At 40.9% G+C, this 25,846-nt stretch overlaps 1 protein-coding gene and 1 pseudogene across 5 annotated transcripts; both read left to right on the forward strand.

Annotated features, from left to right (window-relative positions):
* The first annotated feature begins 5,195 nt into the window (after positions 1-5,195).
* Positions 5,196-5,585, forward strand: LOC114691603 (annotated as a pseudogene).
* A 5,566-nt stretch (positions 5,586-11,151) lies between these two features.
* Znf207 (zinc finger protein 207) lies at positions 11,152-25,146 on the forward strand. 5 transcript variants are annotated; one of them, XM_028866965.2, is made up of 13 exons: positions 11,157-11,354; positions 14,125-14,251; positions 17,243-17,381; positions 18,007-18,174; positions 18,279-18,354; positions 18,797-18,844; positions 20,285-20,355; positions 20,839-20,996; positions 22,194-22,286; positions 23,228-23,470; positions 23,978-24,137; positions 24,280-24,463; positions 24,681-25,146. In XM_028866965.2, exons 1-12 carry the CDS (start codon positions 11,314-11,316, stop codon positions 24,438-24,440), a joined length of 1,485 nt encoding a protein of 494 aa, XP_028722798.1. In that variant the 5' UTR covers positions 11,157-11,313; the 3' UTR covers positions 24,441-24,463; positions 24,681-25,146. The 5 variants fall into 5 exon arrangements, with proteins under 5 accessions (XP_028722797.1, XP_028722801.1, XP_028722799.1 ...); XM_028866964.2 differs by having other exon boundaries at positions 11,152-11,354; positions 24,280-25,133; XM_028866968.2 differs by lacking the exon at positions 22,194-22,286 and having other exon boundaries at positions 11,152-11,354; positions 24,280-25,133.
* Positions 25,147-25,846: the final 700 nt, after the last annotated feature.

Here is a 25,846-nt window from a genome sequence, read left to right on the forward strand (position 1 = left end):
GGCAGATCTCTGAAATTGAGACCAGCCTTATCTACAGATCGAGTCCCAGGACAGCCAGAAAAACCCTGTCTCAAAAAAACTAATAATAATAATAATAATAATAATAATAATAATAATAATAATAAAATGAATTTAATAATAAGACATTAATTTAAAATGGAGTGTGAGAGAGAGTTTTAAATTCTTGAATTAAGCTGGGCAGTGGCTTATGCTTTTAATCCCAGCACTAGGGAAGCAAAGGCAGAGGCAGGTGTATCTCTGTGAGTTCAAAGCCATCCTTGTCTACAGAGCTAGTTCCAAGACAGCCAGGGCTGTTACACAGACAAAACCCTGTCTCAAACAAACAAATACAGTCTTGAATTTAAGGAGTGTTTTCTAAACACAACAAAACAAAACTTTTTTTTTTTTTTTTTTTTTTTTTTTGGTATTTCGAGACAGGGTTTCTCTGTGTAGCTTTGCGCCTTTCCTGGAATTCACTCTGTAGACAAGGCTGGCCTCGAACTCAGATCTGCCTGCCTCTGCCTCCCGAGTGCTGGGATTGAAGGCATGTGCCACCACCACCCGTTTAGAAGCCATACATAGAAACTTTTCTTTAGTTGATTACATAAAAATTAAATGGGTAGGTCGCCTGTGTGGCTTGCAGGGAGACTATTCCACAAAAAAAAAATTTTTGGTGTTTTTTTTTTTGTTGTTGTTTGTTTGTTTTTGTTTTTTGAGACAAGGTTTCTCTGTTTCTCTGTGTAGCTTTGGAGCCTGTCCTGGATCTCACTCTGTAGACCAGGCTGGGATTAAAGGCGTGTGCCACTATTGCCTGGCAGATTGCACACACTTTTATACTCCCAAAAGAAAATAGGTAGAATTATCAAGTAAGGGAGGCTCTTCTACAGGACAAAGATGGCCTCTTTAACTAGACAATGATGCGGTTTACATATTTCGACATTATCATTCTTGGCTTTGAGTTTGGGAGTAGCCTGGGGCTGCAAAACGTTTACATTCCAAGAGTTTTACTGGTATTCACAAGATGCTAGTTCATTTACAGCAGTCAACAGTAAATGGCTACCCTAGGGCCTAAAAGATAGACCAAGATAACTTTGGCTTCTCTATCTGCCACATTCCATCTATTTGAGATTGTCTACAGTCAAACCAAGGTCAATCTTCAAGCTCTTGACTGTAGATCAGGCTTTTTAGGAGAACTTTAGTTCATAACATAAATGATAATCTTCAAAAACTTCTTCCCATATTTATATTAGATGAAGGGCTTTCATTTATGAGAGGAGGGAGAGAGGAGTGGAAAGAGGAGAGGAAGCAGTTGGCAGAAGAAAAGCAAGGACTATATAAATAAACCCACTCAATATCTAAAAAGTATGATGGTATATGTGGTGGTTTGAATGTTACCCATCGGCTCCCATATTTGAATGCTTGGTCCCTAGTTGGTGGAATTGTTGGAAAGGGTTAAGAGGTGTAGCCTTGTCGGAGGAAGTGGGTCACTGGGGACAGTCTTCGAGGTTTCAAAGACTCATGCTGTTCCCAGTGTGTTCTCTGCCTCTTGCTTGTGGTTCTGTGATGTGAGCTCTCAGCTGTTCCTGGCACCAGGCCTTCACACCACCATCCTGGCTCTAACTCTCTGAAGCCATGAGGCCAATGAATTGCCTTAGCCATGATGTTTTATCACAGGAACAGAGAAAACACTACTGGGAGCACTATGTGAAGATGGGGGAAGACTGGAGTCATGTATCTACACACCAAAGATGGTTGCCATTGTCCGAAGGTTTGCAAGAGAGGCATTTAAACACATCCTTACCTAAGCCATCAAGAGAGTATGGCCAGGGCTGGAGAGATGGCTCAGAGGTTAAGAACACTGGCTGTTCTTCCAGAGGTCCTGAGTTCAATTCCCAGCACCCACATGGTAGTGGAAAACCATCTGTAATGAGATCTGGCTCCCTCTTCTGGCCAGCAGGGATACATACAAACAGAACACTGTATACATAATAAATAAATAAATCTTTAAAAAAAAAAAGAGAGTATGGCCCCACTGACACCTTGATTTCAACTTCAAATTTTCAGAATGGGAAGAAAAGAAATTTCTGTTTCTTTCTTTCTTTCTTTCCTCTTGAGACAGGCTTTCTCTTTGTTTCAGCTCTGGCTGTCCTGGAACTAACTTTGTAGACAAGATTGGCCTCCAACTCACTAAGATCTGCTGCCTCTGCCTCCCAAGTGCTAGGATTAGAGGGTATGCTATCACAATCCAGTGCAAAAATATCCCTTAAAAAGTATAGACATGCCAGTTGGGCATAGTAGCACACACCTTTGATCCCAGCACTTCAAGAGACAGAGGCAGGAGGATCTCTTAGTTCAAGGCCAGCTTGGTCTACAGAGTGAGTTCCAGGGCAGTCAGGGCTACACAGAAAAACCCTGTCTCAAAACAAACAAATTATAGACATGCCTACTGTGGAAGGGCATTCCTTTAACTCTAGCATTTGAGAGGCAGAAGCAGGCAGATTTCTGTGGCCAGTCAGGATTACATAGTGAGACCCTTCCTTAAACAACAACAAATATACACATGCACATACATACTCACACACAAACACTGAGGAAACCCTTCCTTAAACAACAACAAATACACACACACACATACATACTCACACACAAACACTGAGCATGGTTCATACCTGTAATCTCAGTACTTGGGAGGTGGAAGCAGGATGATCAGGAGTTCAAGGCCATCACTAGCCACATAACAAGTCCAAGGGCCAACTTGGGGTACATGATATTCATTTGAAAGACAAAAACAAAAGTAGCAATTACAAAAAATAAATGACTTTAAAAAAATATCTATTTATTGGGCTGGAGAGATGGCTCAGAGGTTAAGTGCACTGACTGCTCTTCCAGAGGTCCTGAGTTCAATTCCCAGCAACCACATGGTGGCTCACAACCTTCTGTAATGAGATCTGGTGTCCTCTTCTGGCCTGCAGTCATACATGCAGAACACTGTATACATAATATAATAAATAAATAACTTTTAAAAAATATTTATTTATTTATTTATTTATTTATGTGTATGGAGGTTATTTTGTTTTTTGTTTGTTTGTTCTTTGGGTTTTTTTTTAACCTCATGTATGTGTACTACATAAGTTCCTGGTGCCTGTGAAAGTCAGAAGGCATTGGATTTCCCAGAACTGAAGTTACAGATGGTTGTGAACCACCATACGAATGCTGAGAATCAAACCCAGGTCCTCTGGAAGAGCATCAGGTGTTCTTAACCACTGACCCATCTCTCCAGCCTTTTTAGAACAATTTTAGATCTACAGGAGGATTAAGAATACCATGTGGTTTCTATATAGTGCCTTATCTAGTGGCATGGCACATTAGCAAGATATATTTGTTATTACCACTGAACCTCTATTGATACTTTGTTATTGACTAAAATCCACAGTTCAATCAAATTTCTTTACTTTTCATGTAGTATCACTTGTGTCCTAAGATACTGTTACATTTGGGGTTGGAGATTTAGCTCAGTGGTAGAGTGCTTGCCTAACGCAAGGCCCTGGGTTCCGTCCTCAGCTCCAAAAAAAAAAAAAAAAAAAAGATACTGTTACATCTCCCTGTCACATCTCTTGCCAGATTTGACAAATGCTATCAACTGTTTGGTAGAATTCCCGTCATTGGTTGATTTTTTTGTTTTCTTCCTCTTGCCTCAGCATCCTGAGTCCTGGGGTTACAAGGGTACACCACCAATCCAGCCCCACGGTCACAGCTGCTGTTCATCTCAGGGGGGTGGATTTCAGTCATCAGTTTGGGGGAGGAGGACCACAACTGGCACCCACCAAGCTTCCTGGAATGTCAAGGATACATGTTCTCAATACCTTAGTGACTTGGTTCTCCTGGCGGAAGTCCAGTTTCTTTATTGTTATTACTTTTCCCTCTGTCCCTTACTGTATTATTTGGGTGATTTCCCCATTTGAGGTGATTATGTCCACAGTTCAGGTATGGAGATATGTGTTCTCCTTGAGTAGAGAATTTCTATTTAAAGCTGTGTGGTCTCCAAAGGACATTGTGCTCCCCCATAAGCCCCTCTCCCTGGCCACTCTCTATCTGTGGGTCAAGGTCTCAGTATGTAGCCTAGGTGCCCTTAAACTCACAGAGATCCACCTGGCTGTGCCTCCAGGGTGCTGGGATTAAAGGCTTGTGCCACCACCGCCCGCAGAAAACAACCTTAAAGAGTCAGTTCTTGGGCTGACTCTGTGGCACACGCCTTCAATCCCAGCACTTGGGAGACAAAAGTAGGCAGATCTCTTTGAGTTCAAGGCCAGCTTGTTTTATCTAGTGAATTCTAGGACAGCCAGGGCTTCACAGAGACCCTGTCAGCTCTTTACCACATTCAGGTCACAGAGTTTGAATTCAGGTTGTGAGGCATGGTGGCAAACACCTTTACCTATAGAACCGCCTCCCCAAACCTCTAACAGTATTGGGTTACACTAAGTGATATTCCTATAAAACAGTATGCACTAGTGATTGTTTTTGCTCTGACTGTATCTTGTACCAGCTTTAATCATTAAGAGCATTTTCAATGATGCTCTTACTTGTGATACCACCACTTGGATGGTGGAGGCAGGAGGATTAGGAATTCAAAGCCATTCTCAGCAATATATCCAGTTTGAGGCCAGCCCATGTTACCTAAGACCAGCATTAAAAAATAAAAAATGTGGGGCTGGAGAGATGGCTCAGCAGTTAAGAGCACTGGCTGCTCTTCTGGAGGACCCAGGTTCTATTCCCAGCACCCACTGAGCAGCTCACAACTGTCTGTAACTCCAGTTCCAGAGGATCTAGCAAGCTCACACAGATATACATGCAGGCAAAACACCAGTACATATAAAATAAAATAAAAATCTTGCCGGGTGGTGGTGGCGAACACCTTTAATCCCAGCACTCGGGAGGCAGAGCCAGGTGGATCTCTGTGAGTTTGAGGTCAGCTTGGTCTCCAAAGCAAGTTTCAGGAAAGGCACAGAGAAACTCTGTCTCAAAAAAAAAAAAAAAAAAAAAAAAACAAAAACAAAAAAAAACCCAAACAAACAAACAAAAAAAAACCTTTAAAAAGAAAAGAATAGCCTTTCCGAGGTGTGGCGCTGCGTGTGTCCGAGCTAGGTTCGGCCTGCTCCCGTCCTGACTCACCGCTGTTTGCTCCTGCTGAGGAACAAGTCGGTCAGGAAGCCATGGCCTTTAAAGACACCGGGAAGAGAGGAGTCGGAGGTGGCGATTCACCGCATTCGGATCAGGCTCACGTGAAGTCGCTGGAGAAGGTGTGTGCCAACTTGATCAGGGGTGCGAAGGAAAAGAACCTGAAGGTGAAAGGACCCGTGCGCATGCCTACCAAGACACTGAGAATCACTACAAGAAAAACACCTTGCGGTGAAGGTTTCCAAATGAGAATCCACAAGCGACTCATTGATTTGCACAGTCCTTCCGAGATTGTTAAACAGATCACTTCCATCAGTATTGAGCCAGGAGTGGAGGTTAAAGTCACTATTGCGGATGCCTAAGTCAGCTAAATAAATTGACTTAATCACTTGTTAAAAAAAGAAAGAAAAGAATAGAAAAAATTCTTTTTAAGTTTCGAAGAGCAGGCTAGAAACAAACCAAGTTAAGGCCAGGCATTCATAAGTAAGAATAAGTCTCTGTGTATTTATTTGGGAGTTGGGTGGCAGGTCCCCAAAGAGTAAAGAGTAAAAAAACTCAACTACAAATGAAATACTAATATGTCCCACAGCATGGATGAAACTCTGGAAACATTCTTTGCCCATCCCATGAAGGGAGGAAAGTTTGACAAGAGAAACATATATTATATGTGACATCACCTTATTGATGCCAGGACTCCTGCCCCTCTCAAGTTCAGGGATTGTAGGCATGTACCACTATACAGGGTTTGGGATTAACGAGTTTTATACTGCTATACATATGTACTAGAATTAAATAAATAAAGCAAAGTGTTTTATCAGAGCAGCCAGTGCTCTTAACGGCTGAGCCATCTCTCCAGCCCATACCTTTCTTTATTCTATATCTCTTGCTTCCCTTCTTACTCTGAGTCTGGCTGTGTTGCCAAATGGCTGGCCCCTGGAGTCCTCCTCTCCTCCTTTTCTAGCTGCTCCTTCTCTCTCATTTATTCTCTCTGCCTGTCAGTCCCACCTATTTCTCTCTCCTGCCTAGCTATGGGCCATTAAGCTCTTTATTAGACCAATCAGGTGTTATATAGACAGGCAAGGTAACACAGCTTTACAGAGTTAAACAAATGAGACATAAAAGTATGCAATACACCAGGTGGTGGTGGCGCACGCCTTTAATCCCAGCACTCGGGAGGCAGAGCCAGGCGGATCTCTGTGAGTTCGAGGCCAGCCTGGTCTCCAAAGTGAGTTCCAGGAAAGGTGCAAAGCTACACAGAGAAACCCTGTCTCGAAAAACAAAACAAAATTACACTGAGAAACCCTGTCTCAAGGGGGGGAAAAAAAAGAATGCAACACATCTTTGCATCATTGAACAAATATTTCACAGCATAAATTAATGTAACACATCTTAAAATAATATTCTGCTACATTCATTTTCTTTTCTCCCCTCCCCCCACTTTTTTTTGTTTATTTTGAGACAGGGTCTCACTCGAACAGTCTAGGCTGGCCTTGAACTTCTATGCTATCTGAGGATGACCTTGAACATTTCATCTTCCTGCTTCCACCTCTCAAATGCTGAGGTTACAAATGTGTCCTGCCCATTCCCATAGCTGCTTGCACTCAAGTAAACACACAAAGGCTTCTATTACTTACAAACTGTATGGCCTAATGGCGCAGGCTTCTCACTAGCTCTTATAACATAACTCAACCCATTTCTATTAATCTATATGTTGCCACGCGTCCGTGGCATTCCTGGTCTGCTGGCATCTTGTTGCTCCTTGGGTGGCAGGCTGGTGTCTCCTCCAGCTCCACTCTTCTTCATCTCTCCTTCAGTCTAAACATACCACCTAACCTATTCCTGTTCTGCCATAGGCCAATGCAGCTTTATTTATCAACCAATCAGAGCAATACATATTCACAGTGTATAGAAAGACATCCTATAGCACACTCAGGAGGCTGAGGCAGGGGGACCTCTGAGTTCCAGGCCAGCCTGGTCCACAGAGAGAGTTACAGGACAGCCAAGGTTACACAGAGAAACCCTGTCACATAAAACCAAAACCCAAAACAAAACAAATGTGTCCTACCATGCCTGGCACTCTGTTTCCATTCAAGGCCAGATAAAATTCCGTAGCATCAGCATACCTAGATATGTTAATCTTTTCTTTCTTTCTTTTTTCTTGTAGTGTGGATTGAACCCAGATCCTTGAGTATACTAGGCAAGCCTTCTCCACTGAGTTACAACCCCAACCCTTGTTTTATTCTTTGTTTGCAGACAGTGTCTCACTTGTGTTTCGATAATCCTGTAGGACATGTTTGACACAGTGAATCATTAGTATTCTAAATCTGTGTACTCTCCCTTGAACTACAGATAGTGCTTGCTGTTTGAAAGGGAAAATGAATGGCTCTAGCACACCCTATCATTCACAGTAAGATTGCAGAGCGCGGCTTACCTGAGACAGTTTATTAGATGGATTTTAATGTACGTGACTTGTAACAAATCTGATAGACGGAAGAAAGGCAACAGAGAGACCAGCAACTGTTGGGAACTGCTCTTACTGACAGAGGAAGTCAGAGAGAGAAAGTGGGGCGATGAGAGCCCAGGATCTGGAAGATCCTCATTCATGAAGAGTCAGGCCAAAGAAGTCCATAGGGAAAGCAACTACAGCGAGAAACATTTCTGCCTCAGTCTGTCAGGGCTTTTATAACAAAGTACCACAAACTGGGTCATTTATGAAATCAGAAGTAAAAGGCGGATCTCTGAGTTCGAGGACATCCTGGTCTACATAGTGAGTTTCAGGCCAGCCAGGGCTACATAGTCTCAACAAACAAGCAAACCCAAGAACAATTAAAAATTGAATGGAAGATGGGAGGTTACAGATCAGGGCACAGGCAGGTTTAATGTCAGGGAAGGACCCTCTGTCTTCTTCTTAGCATAACATCTTTTTGCTGTGTCCTCACAGGCTGAGAGGCTGGCTTGCATTTTTATCACTGGCTTTCAATGGGTATGTTTAGATCCAGACCCCCATCCTATGTAGTTTCTTATATCCTTCAAAAGATATTTATAAAAAGGATTTTTGTGTGCTGGGCAGGGTGGTGGCCTACACCTTTAATCTCAGCTCTCGGGAGGCAGAGACAGGTAGATCTCTGAATTTGAGGCCACCAGGTCTACAGAGTGAGTTCCAGGACATCCAGGGCTACACAGAGCTATCCTGTCTCAAAATAAATCTGTTTTTAGGGATGGAATGCTCAGCAGTTAAGAGCATGTATTGCTCTTGCAAAAGACCCAAGTTTGGTGCCCCAAACCCAGGTCAGGCAGTCTACAACTACCTGTTATTTCCAGCTCTCCCTGTTATCATCTTAGAGATCCAATGCCTCTGGCCTCCTTGATCGTCTACACTTACCCTCTGCCTTAGTTAAGGTTTCTATTGCTGTGAAGAGACACCATGACCATGGCAACTCCTATAAAGGAAAACATTTAACTGGGGTAAAGTTTCAGATGTCCATTTTCATCATAGTGGGACACATGGTCATGTGCAGGCAGACATGGTGCTGGAGAAGGAGCTGAGAGTCCTACATCTTGCAGGCAACAGGAAATGAACTGAGATACTGGGCAGTGATATCCTGAGCATTGGAAACCCCAAAGCCCACCCCCACAGTGACACACTTCCTTCAACAAGGCCATACCTACTCTAACAAAGCCACATTTCCTAATAGTGCCACTGTATTCGGAGGACATTTTTTTTTCAAACCACCACATTCCCACTTGCACACACATTAATAATTATATATAATTATTAGGCCAATGTACAGTTAGCATATAAACACAAATAGCTGGGTGTGGTGGTGCATACTTTTACTTTCAGTACTTGGGAGACGGAGGTAAGCAGATCTCTGAGTTCAAGGTGTACCTGGTCTGCACCGGAAGTCCCAAGAAAGCCAGGCCCCGAGAAACTCTGTCTTGGAAAACAGAACAAAACAAAGCAAAAAGTGTATAAAGAGAAGTGCTGAACTCTAAATGACTTTTTACTCTTTTCTTTTTTGTTTGTAATAGGGCTTCACATCATAATATCCCAAGATGACTTGGAATTCACTATTGTAGCTCAGGCCTAGCCTATGGCTCAGGGCAACTTTCCTGCCTTAGCCTACAAATTCTGGGATTATAGTTATGAGCCACTACACCAAATTCAAATCTTTTCTTTCATTTTTTTAAACTATTGTTATTGGTTTTTCAAGACAGGTTTTCTCTGTGTAACAGCTCTGGCTGTCCTGGAACTGGCTTTGTAGACCAGGCTGAACTGGAACTCACAGAGATCTGCCTGTTCTGTCTCCTGAGTGCTGAGATTAAAGGCATGTGCCACTACTGTCTGGAGTCTTTTATTACTTTTTAATGAACAGTTTCATGTAGCCCAGGCTGTCTCCAACTCCCTATGAGACTGAAGCTGGCCATTAATTCTGCATCCTCCAGCCTCAGTCTCCTGAAATTTCCGTATACTGGCATGCCCCATCATCATTCTCTGTCTTAGAACTCTTCTGTGGCTTCCAAAGACTTCAGCATGACATTCCACTTTTTATGTTCTTCTTAGCTATCTTTACCGATTACTTTCGCCAGTCTTTCCAGGATTATCTTTTGTTACCAGCACTTTTCCAGTCCTATTACTTTCAGGTTCAAAGCCTCAAACATAGCATTTTTCTCTCTACATATCCCTGTCTGTCCTGGGACTTGCTATGTAGACCAGGCAGGCCAGGAACTCGGAGATCTGCCTGCCTCAGCCTCCCGAGTGCTGGGACTAACAGTGTGCACTGCTATGCTTGGCTCACTGCATTTAAAAACAAACAAAAAAAAAACCAAACCCTAGAGACAAGGTAAGGTTTTGTTGCCCAGGATGGCCTCCAGCTCTTGCACTCATAGTGTCCTCTATCTCAGCCTTCTCACTGCTGGGACAACAACGGACACAAGGCCCCAAGTTAATGATATGTCACTGCCTTTCTTGTCCGCATTGAACCTTCCTGGATCTTTCTAGACATTCTTTTTTTTTTTTTTTTTTTGGTTTTTCGAGACAGGGTTTCTCTGTGTAGCTTTGCACCTTTCCTGGAACTCGCTTTGGAGACCAGGTTGGCCTCGAACTCACAGAGATCCTCCTGCCTCTGCCTCCCAAGTGCTGGGATTAAAGGCGTGTGCCACCACCGCCCAGCTAGACATTCTTATGATCGTCAAAGCTGTTTAGAATTGCCTTCCTCTGAGATTCCGCACTTTGCATTTCCCTCTTCTTTATGGCCGAACTGACCCATTCTGTCTCCTTGACGGTCACTAAAACGATGACATCCCGTACCATATAAGCACCGCTACCATCCCACCCCCACTGGCAACTGAAACAAAATTTACAAATTGGTTGGATTGGAAGAGGGTGCACACCTTTAATCCCAGCTCTCTGAGGCAGAGGCAGAAGCAGGAGCATCTCTGCGAGTTAGAGGCCAGCCTGGCCTACATAGTGAATTCCTTGACAGGCAGGGCTATGTAGAGAGACCCTATCTAAAAAATACAAACAACAACAGTAACAAAGCAAATTGTTTAATCCCAGCATTTGGGAGGCAGAGGAAGCCGGGGCTCTGTGAGTTCAAGGTCAGCCTGGTCTATACAGCAAGTTCCAGGGCAGCCAAGGTAACACGGAGAAGCCCTGTCTTGAAAAGACATACAAACCAAAAAATCCCGAATTGGTCATGCCCTAATTATTCCTTATTTATCTGTAACTTATTCCTAATTATACAATCTCTTGTATAATTAAGGTAATCTTTTACAATCTGGTAAAAGATTTTCGTCCCTTCCATTTGCGTACGTGTGCACCGACCTACCCACGGAGACAAACACTTGGGGTTAAGCGTGCACAGCCGGAGCGCCCGTACGACTTTACCCCCAGAAGATGGCGGCAGCGTCTCTCCACCCACATTAGGGCGGGGCCCCGCGTCACGTGTCCCGCCCCTGCTCTCGCCGCGGGGGCTGACGGGAGGTGGAGAGAGAACGAGGCTGTCGGCCATTTTGTGTCTGTTTCCTGCGGGACGCGGCGGTGGCGGTTGGTTCGGAGAAGCGGGCGATTTCCTTCTGGTTTTTCCCCAGCTTCTTTTCGCCTCCTTTCTCCGCCCGGTCTGTAGAGTCGCGGTTATGGGTCGCAAGAAGAAGAAGCAGCTGAAGCCGTGGTGCTGGTATCCTTTGTGGGCTTGGCGTGAAGGCCGAGCGTGGGTGTCGCTTGTTGAGGGCTCGGTCTCTTGCGCGGCCCGCGCTAGGCCTGTGACGGGGCACGGCCGGGCCCCGCGGGCTTGGGTGGCTGGGCTGGGGTTCGGGCCGGCTTCTTGTAGAATGGGGTACCCACGGCGGGAAGGCTCCGGCCTGTGGTGGAGCCGGGCTCGGTGACTCAGGAGGAGCCTGTTGGGTGTGAGTGGTGGGCCTGGAGCCCCCCCCCCTCCTCCAGTGCAGTCGCCCCTAAGGACGCGGTTGCTTCGTTGAGGACCCCGCAGAGGGACTTGCGTTTGGGGTTACATGCTAATTGACTCCCTAGAGAACTGGATCGGGAATGTTCCCAGTGCGGCTCCCCCCCCCCCGCACTCCTCCCCCCATGGCGGAGGGCTGATTTCCGCGTCCCTCTCTGGCGCCTTCATCTTCAGGAAGCTTTCGCTTAACTGGGTGGAGTTTCTAGTATCTTGTTATCCAGTTTTGTAGGACTGGGCAAAAGGGTTGTTGGGAGAGGAAGCCATTTTTCTCATGTTTTCTGGAAGCGTTAACGTGCATTTTACATTCAGCTTGGTTTTTTTTATCTATTACATGTAAATAATTTGTATTAAAATAGTCGGCACATAGGTCAAAATCGGTCACGAGTTTTGTGATAACGCTCATAGGAAAAATCTTGTGAGGTAAGAACTCCTAGTATTATGGATTAAACATACGTTGAGTTTACATTCCCTGATGGAGTAAATTCATATGGAATGGAAGGCATTCTATGGATTGCTTAGTTGAATGTGCCCTTTGCCGTGAAGTTGATCTTAGAATATAAATATCGATGGGTTCCCAGTTTTGATTCTAATGTGTATATGATGAATTCTCGTGAACACCCCCCCCCCACCTCCCTTTTAGCTTTTGCAGGGGGGAGCCGGCGTTTCTCTGGCTGTCCTGAAACTTGCTCTGTAGTCCAGGCTGCCTCTGTAGATCCGCCTGCCTCTGCCTCCCAAGTGCTGAGATTAAAGACGTGGGCCACCACAGCCCCACTTGAAATTACTTTTTATTTATTTTCTTTCTTTCTTTGTTTGTTCGTTTGTTTTTTTTCGAGACAGGGTTTCTCTGTGTAGCCCTGGCTGTCCTGAAACTCGATTTGTAGACCAGATTGGCCTCGGACTCAGAGATCCTCCTGGCTCTGCCTCCTGAGTCCTGGTGATTAAAGGAGTGGGTCACCACAACCCGGTTTGAAATTGCTTTGTCCTTTGAAAAATTTTTCGAGACAGTTTCACTGTCTGACCTGGCACTCAATCACATAGAGATCTGCCTGCTTTTGCATCTCGGGCCTTGAAATCAAAGGCCTGGGGTATGCCAGGCTAAAAGTTTTTTTTTTTTTTTTTTTTAATTTTTGCGATAAGGTTTCCTTCAGTATGCATACCAGGCTTGCCAGGTTTGGATATATTCCTGCTACAGACTGCCTACAGATTGTGCCACCTGTCCTGACTCAGTTTTGGTTAAAGTGTGGAAAGAGCATGGAAGTCTTAGCATGTACATTTGTAAATACTGAATAATTTAAAGGTAAAAAATTTTTTTTAGACATGGCTTCATGTTATTCTAGATCATAGAATTTGAACTCCTGAACTCTTGATACTCCTGCCTCCACTTAACTAGTGTTGGTGGTGGGGTGCATTGAACCCCTGGCATCCCTCGAATGCTAGAAAAGTACCCTACCAATTAAGCAATAGTCTCAGACCAGGAGTATATGACATGTAATCTCTAAATATAAATACTAAAACTAAATTATATATATTAAGTTCCCTTCTTTATTATTAGCTTTGTGTGTGTATGTGTATGTGTGTATGTGTATGCATATGCATGCATGCACACATGTACACTTGGTGCTGTTGGAGGCCAGAACAGTGTTTACCCAGGAACTGTAATTACAGTTGTGAGCTGCCTTGTGGTTGCTGGGGATAGAACCTGGGTACTCTGAAAGAGCAGCAATACTCTTAACCCCTCAGTCCTTTCTGCAGCCCCTGGTTTTTGGTTTTGAGATGGACTATCACCATGTGGACCAGGCTAACCTCAGACTCACTGGTTTTTCCAGACAGTTTCTCTATATAACAGCTCTGGCTGTTCTGGTCCTCACTTTGTAGATCAGGCTGGCCTCAAACTCAAAGAGTTCAGCCTGCCTTTGCCTCTTAGGTGCTGAGATTAAGCCACATCTTGGTTCTTTTTATATTATTTATTTATTTATTTTGGTTTTTTTCAAGACAGTCCCTCTGTGTAGGCTGGTCATGAAATCACAGAAATCAACCTGCCTCTCCCAAGCCCTTGGATTAAAGGTTTGCGCCACCACCACCTGGCTTTCGTTTCTTCATTTTAAAGTTGCCCCTATTCTCAGGTTTTGTGAAAGGCTTTTTTGTTTTATCATTTATTTTGATCTCATAGGATCTCCCTATGTATCCCTTGACTGGTCTGGAAACTCACTATTGTAGACCAGGATGGCCTCAAAATTCAGAGGTTTGTCTGCCTCTGTCTACCTGAGTGCTGGTATTAAAGACAAGTACCACCATTTCTGGTTTTGTGTTGGAGTTCATTAGATGGAATATCCATAGGTTGTTCCACTTTCCTGGGCTCAAGTTTCCTGTTGCTTTAGCTTGTAAGTTGGTGGAATCCACACAACTGTGATAGGCTTGATAGATGTTTTTGTTGGCATCGGGTCATTTCTGTGCAGTATTTTGTACCTTAATGCTTATTTACTAGGTATTGTAACAGAGATTTTGATGATGAGAAGATCCTTATACAGCACCAAAAAGCAAAGCATTTTAAATGTCATATATGCCATAAGAAATTGTACACAGGACCTGGGTTAGCTATTCATTGCATGCAGGTAAGGATTTCTCTTCTGTGTTTAGTTTTTGTCACCTTGTGATTTGTAACCGCATGACGAAGAATCTTGAATTTGTCTTTGGGAACTGTATCTTTATTGTTTATCACACTATGTAAATAGCCAAATCTTTAAAAATTCAAATTTGTTCTCTTTCTTTTTTGGGTGGTGGTGGTAATAGATCCCATGTGCTAAGCAAAAGCTCTGTCATTGAACTACCTACCTAGAATCCACATCTGTTCTCTGACCATTAAGAAAATTGGACTTTATTTCGTTGAGACATCAGTTTCTTGGGAGATCTAAAATGTACCATTATATTCTACTGGAAAGCACTGTTTTGTGTAATGTCCAGATTTCATGAGTTTTTTTTTTTTTTTTTTTTTTTAATTAAGTCTGGATTTTTGCTCTTTGGTGTGGGTTCTTGCAGAGGCTGGATTTTCAGGCAGCTTTGAGCTCCTGTTTAGATGTCAAAAATTGAAATTGGGTCCTCTGGAGGGTGAGCAAGCACTTAACTTCTGAGTTCTCCAGCCTCTCTTGAGTTTTTTCACAGTGGAATCATGAAAGCTTTGGAATTGGTAGTTTTGCATCCTAATGTCATAAGTTTACATAAAGATTGGAGTTGTAGTTTAATGTAGTTTTTTTTTTTTTTTTTTTTTTGCCTAGTATGCTTGAGGCTCTGGATGCTACAAAAAGATCCCTTTCCTCGTGTTCATTATTGTATATCCATTTACATTTATTATCTTTACATTTAATTTATTTAAAAATACTAATTTTTAATATTGTGTTTGTATCTGATATGTGCCTGTCAGTACAGTTGACCTTGGAGGCCAGAAGAGGGTGTCATCCCCTAGACCTGGAGTTAAAGATAGTGGTGAGCCATCAGATGTAGGTACTGCAAACTAAAGTCTGGTCTTCTACAAGACCAGTATATATCCTTAACCACTGACCATCTCAAGCCTCATTAATTTATTGTGTGTGTTTGTGGAATGATTAGGAATCCCTCCCCCCCCTTTTTTTTTGAGACAGGGTTTCTCTGTAACAGCTCTAGCTGTCCTGGAACTCGTGATCGGGCTGGCCTTGAACTCAGAGATCCATCCATCTGTGTCTGACTCCCCAGTGCTGAGTTTAAAGGCTTGCACCATCACCACCTGGTTTAGGAATCTGATTTCAGAATGCTTTGCTTGGGTAGTATATTGTAATTATAGTGCTTTAGAATCTTAAGGAAATAGGCTCTTGAATTTGATACCTGGACTACAGTGAAACTTTGTTTCAAAGCCCCAAAACAAAGGCTTTTAGAACCTTAGACCTACGGCTGTATGCTATAATAGCTCCTAGTTTCATGTAGATGTTTAATGAATACTAAGTTAAAGAATAGTTTTACACAAAAGTTATTTTCTGTGCTCTGTAGCTACAGGTGGTGTCGATGACTATTGATGGGGAGGGATAGAGAGAACATTTCTGTTAGTCACAGAAAATACCCATGGAGCATCATTGTATTAGACACTTAAAAAAAATTTGTGTGCACAGCCCTCATAGAGTTCAGTTTATATTATATGAATGAAGGGCAGTTTTTGTTTTTGTTTATTTATTTATTTTGGTTTTTCGAGAGATAGGGTTTCACTGTATAATCCTTGCTGTTGTGGAACTCACTATGTAGACGAGGCTGGCCTCGGAACTCAGATCTGCCTGGCTCTGGGATTAAAGGCGTGGGCCACTGATATCTGGCTTGTTTGTTAATTCTGAATGAAAGGGATTTAAATACTGAAAGCATGCTTTTGATATTTATATGTACTTGTAAGACTGTGCTGATAGTCTAATCCTGAGCCTTTAACATCCTAGGTTTCCTTTCACATGTTCTACCACTACTAAGCAACAGCTTTGACCCATTTTATCCTTGTTAAGGAAGGGCCATTCTGTATGGAAGGTTGAAAATAGACTGGAGGGGGCTGGAGAGTTGGTTCAGCGGTTAAGAGCACTGGCTGCTCTTAAAGAGGACCCAGGTTCCATAACCAGCATCCATATGGCAGCTCCTGCTCCAGGGAATGGGACACCCTCACACCAAAGGACATAAAATAAAATTAAATAAATTATTTTTAAAAAATGAAAATAGACTGGAGTACAGTGAGACCAGTTAGACTTAGAGGATTAAAGGAAAGAGGCTGTGCTTTCAGAACAGACTTTGCTGGTAATTTGATGTGAAGTCTGAGAAAAAGTGAGGAGCTAAAGATTTTAAGGTATTCTCAGCAAGAAAAATTACATCAAGGAGTCTGATATGGCTCAATGGGTAAAGGTGCTTGCATTCAAGCCTGAAAACTGGACTGAGACCTGAACTTGATCCCTGGAATTCACGTGGTAGGAGAGAATCAGTTCACACAAGTTGTACTCTGACCTCCATATATGTAACGTGGCATTGCATACCCCCCCAAGATAGCTAAATAATAAAAAGGAAGATCACAAGGTTGCTTTTTTTTTAAGCACTAGAAGTTACTTGCTATACAGATGAGGTAAATTCAGGCTTAGAGGTCAAATGACTGGTGTTTAAAACCAGTGGTGAAAGTAGGACTTGAATACAGAAAGCTTAAATTAGATCCATTAGTTATTTTACTAAGTAGTCTTTTGAGTAATTTCTTTTTTTCCCCCTGTCATTCTTTATATATATTTTATTAAGAAATGTTTCTTTTTCTTTGGTTTTTTGAGACGGGGTTTCTGTTTAGTTTTGCGCTTTTCCTGGAACTCACTTTGTAGCCCAGGCTTACCTCATACTCACAGAGATCCGCCTGGCTCTGCCTCCCGAGTGCTGGTATTAAAGGCGTGCGCCACCACCGCCGAAGAAATTTTTCTATTCTGTTTACATACCAATCACAGATTCTCCCTTTCCTCCTTCCCGGCCCCCAGCTATCCACCCCAACTCACCCTCCTTGAGTAATTTCTAGTTCAAAAAAGACCTTCATGAATTACTTTTATCTAATAGTATTTTTGTTTTTGTTGTTTTAGGTGCATAAAGAAACCATAGATGCTGTACCAAATGCAATACCTGGGAGAACAGACATAGAGTTGGAAATATATGGCATGGAAGGTATTCCAGAGAAAGATATGGATGAAAGACGGCGACTTCTTGAACAGAAAACACAAGGTAAAGTTTGTAATGTGTTAGAATACAGCTTTACATCAAAAGTATTGCTGTTTTCAACCATTAATTTAAATTTATATTTTATTATTGTATGTGTTGGGTTGTATGTGTCATGGTACTTGTAGAAGATAAGAGGGCAACTGTGCAGTTTGTTCTGGGGTCTGAACACTGCCTAGCTTGTACCTTTATACCTGCTGAGCCATCTTACTGTTCTCAGTGGAATGACAACAACTGTACACCACTGCACTCAGCCTCTAATCCTAATATTTCTTAAATATGTGTTTGGGTGCTTTGCCTGCACATATATATGTGTTCCATTGAGTCTGATCCCCAGAAACTGGAGTTACCTGTGGCTGTGAGCTGCCTCATGTGCTGGGTTTAAAGTCATGGGCAATAGTACTTTAAAATTTTTTTTGAGTTAGCTGGGCAGTGGTGGCTCACGCCTTTAATCCCAGTACTTGGGAGCCAGTGAGTTCGAGGCCAGACTGGTCTACAGAGCAAGATACAGGACAGGCACCAAAACTACAGAGAAACCCTGTCTCGAAAAAAAAGCCCCCCCAAAAAAAGGTTTATTTGGGTTATTTTTTCCCTTTTATGTATGAAATGAATTAAAACCTTTTCTTTGCAGAGAGTCAAAAAAAGAAGCAACAAGATGATTCTGATGAATATGATGATGATGAATCCGCAGCCTCAACTTCCTTTCAGCCACAGCCTGTTCAACCTCAGCAAGGTTATATCCCACCAATGGCCCAGCCAGGACTGCCGCCAGTCCCTGGGGCACCAGGAATGCCTCCAGGTATTGGATTCCTTAAAGATTCATTTGAGGACTTTGTTGTTATGATATGTTACTTCCTCTAGCTTAATTTCCAGTACTAATTTTGTTGCTGAAACACTTTGTAGGCATACCTCCATTGATGCCAGGTGTTCCTCCCCTGATGCCAGGCATGCCTCCAGTTATGCCGGGCATGCCACCTGGGTAAGCAAACTTCCAGTTGGTTTGTGGGCTTGGGCCTTTTTTGAATTGTTACTTTTCATTTTTTGCTTCTTAAAGATATGGGCTCTATAAATCTTAAACCTTTTCTAGTAAGGGGTGAGTAATATATTTGCCTCTGAGGAAAGTAGATTTTTGGGTTTTAGGATGAATGTAGGACAACCATCTGTTTCAGTTGCATTTGCTGTGATTAAAGTGTTAGTTATTGATTTTGAGTGTCTTAGTTTTGGAACTATCAAGGATGCTCTGTAGTTGGTGAGAAGGAAACTGTAAATGATTTACCAAAGCATCAGAAACTAAAATGAAGTTGAGTTGTGTGTTGCCCATCACTTTTACTTATAGTTGGATGTGAAAGGTATACAATACACTTTCCAGCTGTATTCTGAAAATCACAGTTAGATTTTGATTTTGTCATACATTTTCACAGATTGCATCATCAGAGAAAATACACCCAGTCATTTTGCGGTGAAAACATGTAAGCATCTCATTCATAATGTAATTCAGGAGGTATAATATAATCATAATGTCATTTGTGTGTGTGTTTAATGATATCTATTCAGTTGACTTAAATTTTCTAATCTTCCTCACTAAAGCTGTTTTAAGTTTGTCAGCTAATTGGCACTTCTCTTTAAAGTAGAAAATTAAAACATTTCAAAGCAAATAGACACATTAAAATAATTTTTATCCCACGCTTTTAATCTCAGAATTTGGGAGGCAGAAACAGTCATATCCCTTTTTGAATATAAAGCCAGCCTGGCAGTTACATAGTGTTTAGCCTTGGCTACATAGATTCTGTTCAAAAAGGGGAAAAAATTGTTTTCTAAACATGCAGGTGCTTTCTCAACCTATTATTAGGTAGTAAGACCCAAGAGGTACTATTTAGAAATCTATAATCTGCCATCATGCTTTGTTATAGAAGGTAATCAGATTTTCATCTAATTAGGACGTAAATATAGAAGTTACATTTCTGATAAAAAGTCTTACATTATAGAAGTAGGGGACTAATAGATCAGTGTTAGAATGCATGTGTAACATGCCCAGGCACTTGAGTTTATCCCCAGCACCAAAAAACCAAAACCAAACCACAAGTCAAGTTCATATTACCTGTAATATAATGTTTTTGAAGTAAATTGGACACTGGCTGATCTTGGAAGGTGAGCTTTGTTTTGTTTTGTTTTTTTAAAGGGGGAAACTACAAATACGGGTTATATTTTTAAACATGTGTTAGGAAGGAAATTTTTATGTAATCTGAGTTTATATGTTTATGTTGGTGATGGGTTTTTCTTTGTCCCTCCCAGACAGAATTTTCTTTTTCTTTTCTCTCTCTCTCTCTTTTTTTTTTTTTTCTTGAGACAGGGTTGCTCTGTGTAGTTTGGGTTCCTGTCCTGGATCTCGCTTTGTAGCCCAGGCTGGCCTCGAACTCACAGAGATCCGCTTTCCTCTGCCACCCAGTGCTGGGATTAAAGGCATGTGCCACCACCGCCCGGCTCAGACAGAAATTTTTACTCCACAGTGGACAACTCAAGTAGAAATGTCTCTATTTATTTGGTGTGCATATTTTTTAAGTGTTCAGTTGCACATTTGTTAAGATGGGGCCTCCTGTATATATTCTTAAGAATACTTTTGGATCTCAGAGACCTTGTTTGGCCAGTGTTTTTTGTTTTTTTCTTTTTTTTTTTTTTTGTTTTGTTTTTTAAAAAAACTTTTACGGGTAAACTGAAGAGTTTCTGGTTTTAGAATGTTTAATGATAGGAATATTGTAGTATATGGTAGATCTTTGTGGCTTGATTGATTTCAGTTCTTGAGATACTCAAGTTTTTTATCTAGTGTTTTGTAATTGCCAAAATACTTTTTGTGGTTTATACTGTTAATGTTTTTTGTTTTTACTTTTTTCTTAAATTTTGCTTTTTAATAGAATGATGCCAATGGGTGGAATGATGCCACCTGGACCTGGAATACCACCTCTGATGCCTGGTATGCCACCAGGTATGAAATGTTAACAGTTTCCTTTGTAATGTGTCTGGTAGCATTCCTATAAGTTTCTAATTCTCTTACATGTTGAAAGAAGTTTGTTAAGTGGAAAGAAGTTTAAGTGGCACTTTAATTCCAGCAGACATAGATTCCTAGAGTTCCAGACTAGCCTATACATAGTTAACTCCAGTTCAGTGGGGGTGGGGTAGAGTAGGGGATGATAGTAGTTACAGGCCTTTAATCCCAGCATTCAGGTCTACAGAGAAAGTTGCAGGACTACCTGGGCTACTACATAGAGAGACCCTGTCTCAAAAATTCAAAAAAAAAAGTTAGTTGGCTAAAACAGTGACACCAGTAAGTTTATAGTTGGGGTTTAAAGTTGTAAAAGAAGAGACAGTTTGAGAGGTGTGGTTGTTGGGAGGAACAAAGGCCATAATCATAGTTATTTTTGTTTGAACTGTTCCATTGATTGAGTTCTTTGCAAACTTTTTGCTGCAGGTATGCCCCCTCCTGTTCCACGTCCTGGAATTCCTCCAATGACTCAAGCACAGGCTGTTTCAGCACCAGGTATTCTTAATAGACCACCTGCACCAGCAGCAGCAGTACCTGCTCCACAGCCTCCAGTTACTAAGCCTCTTTTCCCCAGTGCTGGACAGGTACGGTGAAATTCTTGAAAAGGAGTGCGTTTATGTTTAAAGATAAAGTAGGCTTGTTTACTGATACCTTTGACATTGTCACAGATCAATTTCTTCAGTAAAACATTTAATGTGTAACACATTAAAATGTAGTCTTATGTGCTATGTTTATAGTTTGATTTCCTCTATTCACAGCAGAAAGGAATCATGTTATTTTTTTCATAGTTGTGTATTCTTTATTCTTGCTGTAGCTAGAAATGAAAGTTGAATTTCTGAGAACTTAAGTAGACAATGTTTCTGGTCCTCCTTTGCCTTGTTGAAGGGAGTAAAATTAGGTCAGAGCCAATGATGAAATCTCTTAAAGACTTGAGCAGGCCTGGCAGTGGTAGTGCACGCCTTTAACCCCAGCACTCTGGAGGCAGAGGCAGGCAGTCAGGGCCAGCCTGGTTTATAGAGCAAGTTCCAGGAGAGTCAGTACTATAATACAGGAACACAATCTTGAAAAATTAAAAACAAAACAACATTTTTTTTGGTTGGGTGTGTCTGCTCATTTTAAGAGAACCATGGTAATTCAAAGTACTGCTCTTGAGTTGGAAGAGGCTTTTTTAATCTAGTTATATTTCTTAGTATCCTTGCTTCCATCAAAAGTTTTCCAGAAGGTGAGTAGGCTAGATACATAATGGTCACATTTTTGTGCATTTCGTTTAGAATTAAGTAGATACATTTAAAAGAAAGATGTTTTGTTTTTTAAGATCATCTCTCAGATGTTTACTCAATTTCTTACTGTTTCTGGGTGCTAAATTCTTAGTGCCTTTAAAGCATATTAACTTGTTTTTGTGATGGATAGAGATTTTATTTATTTAGATGTTGAACTTTTATCAGAATCTAAAGACTCCTTTTATTGTGTAGAGCATCTGCATAGAGAACTGAGTGCATCATTTTCATTTTATGTTATTCTTGGAATACTGCAATGTAAAACAGTAAGTTTAGAAAAGAAGGTTATGTTTAACTAGTTATATTGATATAGAGATCCTTTTTTGAGGCATGTACTACTACTGTTTATTGAAAATGCATTAACTCTGCCTCTGTAAGTGACATTTGATTGCATTACAAGCTGTATTTTAAAAAAAATGCAATCTACACTAAGAAGTGCCACATGGCATATTTTTACCCATTTGTTCGGAGACGGTTCATTGTTTCCTTTCTTTTATGCTACAGATGGGGACACCTGTAACAAGCTCAAGTACAGCTTCATCCAATTCAGAAAGTCTGTCTGCATCTTCTAAAGCTCTGTTTCCTAGCACAGCACAAGTACGCAGGAAGTTGCAGTTTAAAATTTTTAAAAATGGCTTTAAAACTTAACCCTTTGGACCCTTTATAAAAGCTAAATCTTACAAATATATTTAGTTTTTTAGAAGTAAAACAAATATTAAAACTCAAATGGTGTTTGAAAATTTGAATTCATGCTAATGAGCTCAACAAAATACTCTAAACTTCTGTGGTTCTAAAGGGTTAAAAGCATGTGAGCAGTAAATGAACTGTAGTGGCCAATGGTTACCCTGATGCATGATTAAGCTATTTTTAATTTATGCTGTTTAATGCATCACATCTTTAGGAAAATCGCATTCTGCATTTGGTTCTAAAGTTGACCTAGACATTTTAAACATTTGTATTATGAAAGTAATATATGTTCACATTAACTTTAGAGCCTGCGCCATTAACCCTTTTGTCTATAGTGTAATTAATGTAGCCATTACTAATTTGGAGGGTAGTGTTGCTATCTATAGAATACTTGCAGAGGTGGTAACATTGATGAGTCACGACTGATTACTGTTTTTTTATTTTTATGCTTACTAATGGGTTTACTATCTAAACCCTTGTATTCTGTAGTTTCAGTTTTTTTGAGCTGCTTGAAAGAAGAATTAAAGAGTTTAGGACAGTAAAAGCAGTTGCATTAAATACTATTTCATGATTCTATATAGCAAACTAGAATTAATACAAAGAATTGTAATTAAATTTATGGAGAGGAGGTATAAGACAGATCTGAGATGTATAATAATTTCAACCCAGTATCTTTTGATAGTCTTACAGATTGAAATTTGTGCAACATTTGTCATACATTAACTTGTTTTGGGTTTCATTTGAAGTTTGCTCTATTTGATGTTGTTCTTCCCCCCCACCCCCCTGTAAATTTTTTGTTAGACTCAACTTTGGATATTGATATTTATTGATAAAGGATCATTATTTTACAGGCTCAGGCAGCTGTCCAAGGACCTGTTGGTACAGATTTCAAGCCCTTAAATAGTACTCCTGCAACAACTACAGAACCCCCAAAGCCTACATTCCCTGCTTATACACAGTCTACAGCTTCAACCACTAGTACAACAAACAGTACTGCAGCAAAACCAGCAGCTTCAATTACAAGTAAGCCTGCTACACTCACAACCACCAGTGCAACCAGTAAGTTGATCCATCCAGATGAGGATATATCACTGGTAAGTTGTTTATAGGTTTTTACTAATATTGTTTGATCAAATAGCATTATAGCAACCTACCCATTGGAGAGGTTTTAATTTGTACTTAGATGGACTTACCTGATTTTAAAACTAAAAAGGTTTTCATTTATTTGTCTTGAGAAACCATAAAATAGTAGGAAAAGAAAGAAGGATAATTCATATTTTAGACATAAAATTGCTTGTACTCATTGACAAGAGATGCCTGTCAGAGTCTATGGACTCTTTAAAGCCTATACAAATTAATTTTATTTGACAGAAAGTTAATACTTAGATTTGTAATTTTGGGATCTTAGCTATGTTTTAATGTAAAAACAAATAGGTAAGCTTTTAAGGCGTGGAGATTTTAAGTAGTAACACTGATTTGTTGGATCATAAGTAATTATTAGGGAGTAACTGTACATTTAAAATTACCAGGATTTTGGATAATTGTCTTTCTCCTTGAGGAACCTTCTGCATTCTTACATTATACATTAATTTTATTCTCAGGAAGAAAGAAGGGCACAGTTACCAAAATATCAGCGTAATCTTCCTCGACCAGGACAGACTCCAATTGGTAATCCACCAGTTGGACCAATTGGGGGTATGATGCCACCACAGCCAGGTATCCCACAGCAGCAAGGAATGAGACCTCCAATGCCACCTCATGGTACTTTTTCCTTTTTCTTTCTTTTTTTTGGGGGGTGGTATGAATTTTAGGAATATTTAAAAATGTTAGCTTTCGGCAAAATGTACTGATTTAAAAGTACAATACACAGACTAACCTTATGTGTATTTTTGTTGTTTTTTAGGTCAGTATGGTGGTCATCATCAAGGCATGCCAGGTTACCTTCCTGGCGCTATGCCACCTTATGGACAGGGACCACCAATGGTGCCCCCTTACCAAGGTGGGCCTCCTCGACCTCCAATGGGAATGAGACCTCCTGTTATGTCGCAAGGTGGCCGTTACTGATCTTACTTCATCAAGTCTAATAGGTTTGGAGATTAAACCTTTTCTCAACTTGTGCTGTTTATATAGACAAGCTTCCGTCTATAAGGCTTCATTGTGACTTTAACAAACATTATCTTCCCACATACCAGGAACTATTGGACATTTATTTGACTTGGGAGAAATTATTTGGAATAATAAAACAGGAACTTTTCCTGAAGTTGCAATTTATACTGTATGGCTTCTTTTTCATGTTTCATCTAGGTTTTTAGAAGTGAAGTATAGTAAATTTGATTCGTTAAATTGTGAAGGCGCTGGAATTACATGAACATACCATCTTAAATAAAGGCAAGTTCTGTAAGCTTACATTGCTATTTGTAAAGTTATGCCTTCACAGCATTTTCAATGCTGTTGGACTTCATGTCCCCAACCTAGCTTGGTGAGGGCTGTAACTGTTTCCAAGTACTTGTACATTGGAAGTCTGAATGTGTAACAATATTTAATGTATTTAGAGAGTTCCTCGTGTTGCAGGGTTTAAGAAATCTGGCCCACTGAGGTCATGTGACTTTTCTGTACTGTTAAACTTCATTGTAATAAAATGAAAAAAAAATTTATGCCTTTTTATTCATAACCCAGCTGTGGACCACTGACTGAAAGGTTTGTACAGATGCATGCCACAGTAGATGTCCACATAATAAAATTCAATTACCAATATGGTTTTGATACATGATTGGATTCTTTAAGTTGCAGATTTTTTATCTTAGCTGCATGTTTTAACAGTATAAATAGAATTGCTCTTGTTAATGTTTCCGTTGACAAACTCATAAGACACATGAGTCATTACATAATGGGTATGAAGTCTTTATGTGTCATTGTTTCACATCCTTTGGTATCAGATGCCCTGAAATTTAAAATATAAGCTTCAAAACTTCTCGCTAAGGTTGTTTAGATCCTAGTGCCAGACCCATTCATTTTCTTTGATACAAGACTTTAGTTGAGTACTTTATGGACCTCAGCAGCTTTCCAGGGCCAAACTTCTAGAAGCTTAGGTGCATGCTTCTTGTGTTAATAGATCAGTATATGTTATCTTTAAATGTGCCTCTATCATGGTATTTGGATAGTTAACAGATGCTTAGCAAATTTTTATTATCCTCCTTGGAGGTTATGTTACTTGGGATTTGGGAGGTGCCCTCTGTTGCTAAAGTGAGGTAATTGATCCTGATCCTTGGAAATTTGGAGTGTTGTGTCCCTATAGGTAATTTTATGTTAGGGGTGACTGCTGTTGGGGGTTTTGTCTTGTGAGTCTCATGATAGTAGCTCTTACTGATTTTGTTGACTTCCCCCCCCATCTTTTTGGGGTGTGTGTGTGTATGTGTGCTTGTGTGGGTTTATGGAATGTTTTAAGAATCACGTGATCTACACAGTAACTA

Source organism: Peromyscus leucopus, chromosome 8b (genome assembly GCF_004664715.2).
Source record: "Peromyscus leucopus breed LL Stock chromosome 8b, UCI_PerLeu_2.1, whole genome shotgun sequence".
Classification (NCBI taxonomy): domain Eukaryota; kingdom Metazoa; phylum Chordata; class Mammalia; order Rodentia; family Cricetidae; genus Peromyscus; species Peromyscus leucopus.

Coding starts and splice junctions, on each gene's coding strand:
- Znf207 (XM_028866964.2), top strand. CDS start 11,314: ATGGGTCGCAAGAAGAAGAAGCAGCTGAAGCCGTGGTGCTG. Junction 18,355..18,796: donor ATGCCGGGCATGCCACCTGG/GTAAGCAAACTT, acceptor ACATTTTCACAG/ATTGCATCATCAGAGAAAAT. Junction 22,287..23,227: donor TGTTTCCTAGCACAGCACAA/GTACGCAGGAAG, acceptor ATTATTTTACAG/GCTCAGGCAGCTGTCCAAGG.